The following is a 1,220-nucleotide window of genomic DNA, read 5'->3' as shown; positions in this document are numbered from 1 at the left end:
ATAAATTATCATATATCGTATCAACCTCTTATGCTGAGAAGCTAGGAATATTTGTTAACTCAAACATCAGTTCATTATACATACTCTGAATTTGTTTTGGAGATGTTGTTGAGCTCTTCATTGCGTTAGCAACTTCATTCACACTTTCTGCCATCAAACAAATATACTCACGAATAATTTGATCGACAGTTGATTTTTTAGACTTCTTTTTCACGCCGCCTCCTATACCAGATGAAGGTTGAGGTTTCTTTGTTGTTCCAGTATTATTCTCTTTCTCTTGCATATCAGACCACTCAATATCCATTGGTCCATCTGCACCAACATCCATAAATTGTTGGGATTCATCATCGCTTAAATGTAATTGTTGCGTTCCAAGTGGAGTTTTAGAATTTCCAGATTTCGCCCACTCTCTAGTTGCATGTCCAATACCACATACTATCTCCAATTCTACATAATTTGCAATTGCAATATTTAAATAAGGAGCATCCTTGGGAAAAGCCTGTAAGAAATAAAGAAAAAATTGTTAACCGAAAAAAAATATCAAATTAAATTATGTGATTGAAATATTACCTGAATATGTGATGCATATTCATCTTGACCCATGACAATCATTTTTTTTGTTTCATCCCAAGATACACCTGATTTTTTTTTAACTCCTGAATGTGATTCCATACACTTCTTTGATGCCTTATTTGGTTTTTGCATTGCTCAGCTGTTACCTCTATTCCAAACTTCTCTTTCATTTTTTGGGCTGTACCTTGATAAACAGAGTCCTTGAATCCATGTGCACTTCGCATATTTGCATTTACAAATTCCATCATTATTTGAAGCAATCCAGTTATCCATTTAGGTTTTAAGCTCCATAAGAAATTTTTCCTCTTTGCTTTCGAATTATCGTTCAACTCTGTTTGTGACGAATTCATTCTTCCCTAACATAAAATAGTATAAATATATGTAACTCCTAAAAAGGACTTAATGTATGAATGACAATCTCTTTCATTATTTGGCATAGTAGTAACAAGCATTAACGAAAATACAACTTAAGTAGTTCACAAAAGAATCAAACAATAATAAATAGTAATAAGCACATCATTCTGTAATCAATGACAAGAAAGATAAAGTCACATGTAAATTTAAAAAATGTTAAGAAACAAATCTAATATCCATCATTTTGCATGCGAGACCACATGAATTGAGCAATTTCATCTCTTTTATCTAGC

At 32.3% G+C, this 1,220-nt stretch overlaps 1 protein-coding gene across 1 annotated transcript; it reads right to left on the bottom strand.

Annotated features, from left to right (window-relative positions):
- LOC110092015 lies at positions 1-1,065 on the bottom strand. The gene is made up of 2 exons (XM_020816355.2): positions 571-1,065; positions 1-499 (listed from the first exon to the last, which is right to left on the bottom strand). The coding sequence occupies exons 1-2, from the start codon at positions 703-705 to the stop codon at positions 29-31; spliced, it is 606 nt and encodes a 201-aa protein (XP_020672014.2). The 5' UTR covers positions 706-1,065; the 3' UTR covers positions 1-28.
- Positions 1,066-1,220: the final 155 nt, after the last annotated feature.

The sequence above is a fragment of the Dendrobium catenatum genome, unplaced genomic scaffold (genome assembly GCF_001605985.2).
Source record: "Dendrobium catenatum unplaced genomic scaffold, ASM160598v2 original_scaffold_37659, whole genome shotgun sequence".
Taxonomy (NCBI): domain Eukaryota; kingdom Viridiplantae; phylum Streptophyta; class Magnoliopsida; order Asparagales; family Orchidaceae; genus Dendrobium; species Dendrobium catenatum.
Note: the sequence above shows the minus strand (reverse complement) of the source record. Positions and strands in the feature narration are given on the sequence as shown.

Bases quoted from the DNA above. Each gene is read 5' to 3' on its own strand.
- LOC110092015 (XM_020816355.2), bottom strand. From the start codon at position 705: ATGCAAAAACCAAATAAGGCATCAAAGAAGTGTATGGAATCACATTCA. The intron at 500-570 runs GTAATATTTCAA...TATTTCTTACAG, and splicing joins AATATGCATCACATATTCAG to GCTTTTCCCAAGGATGCTCC.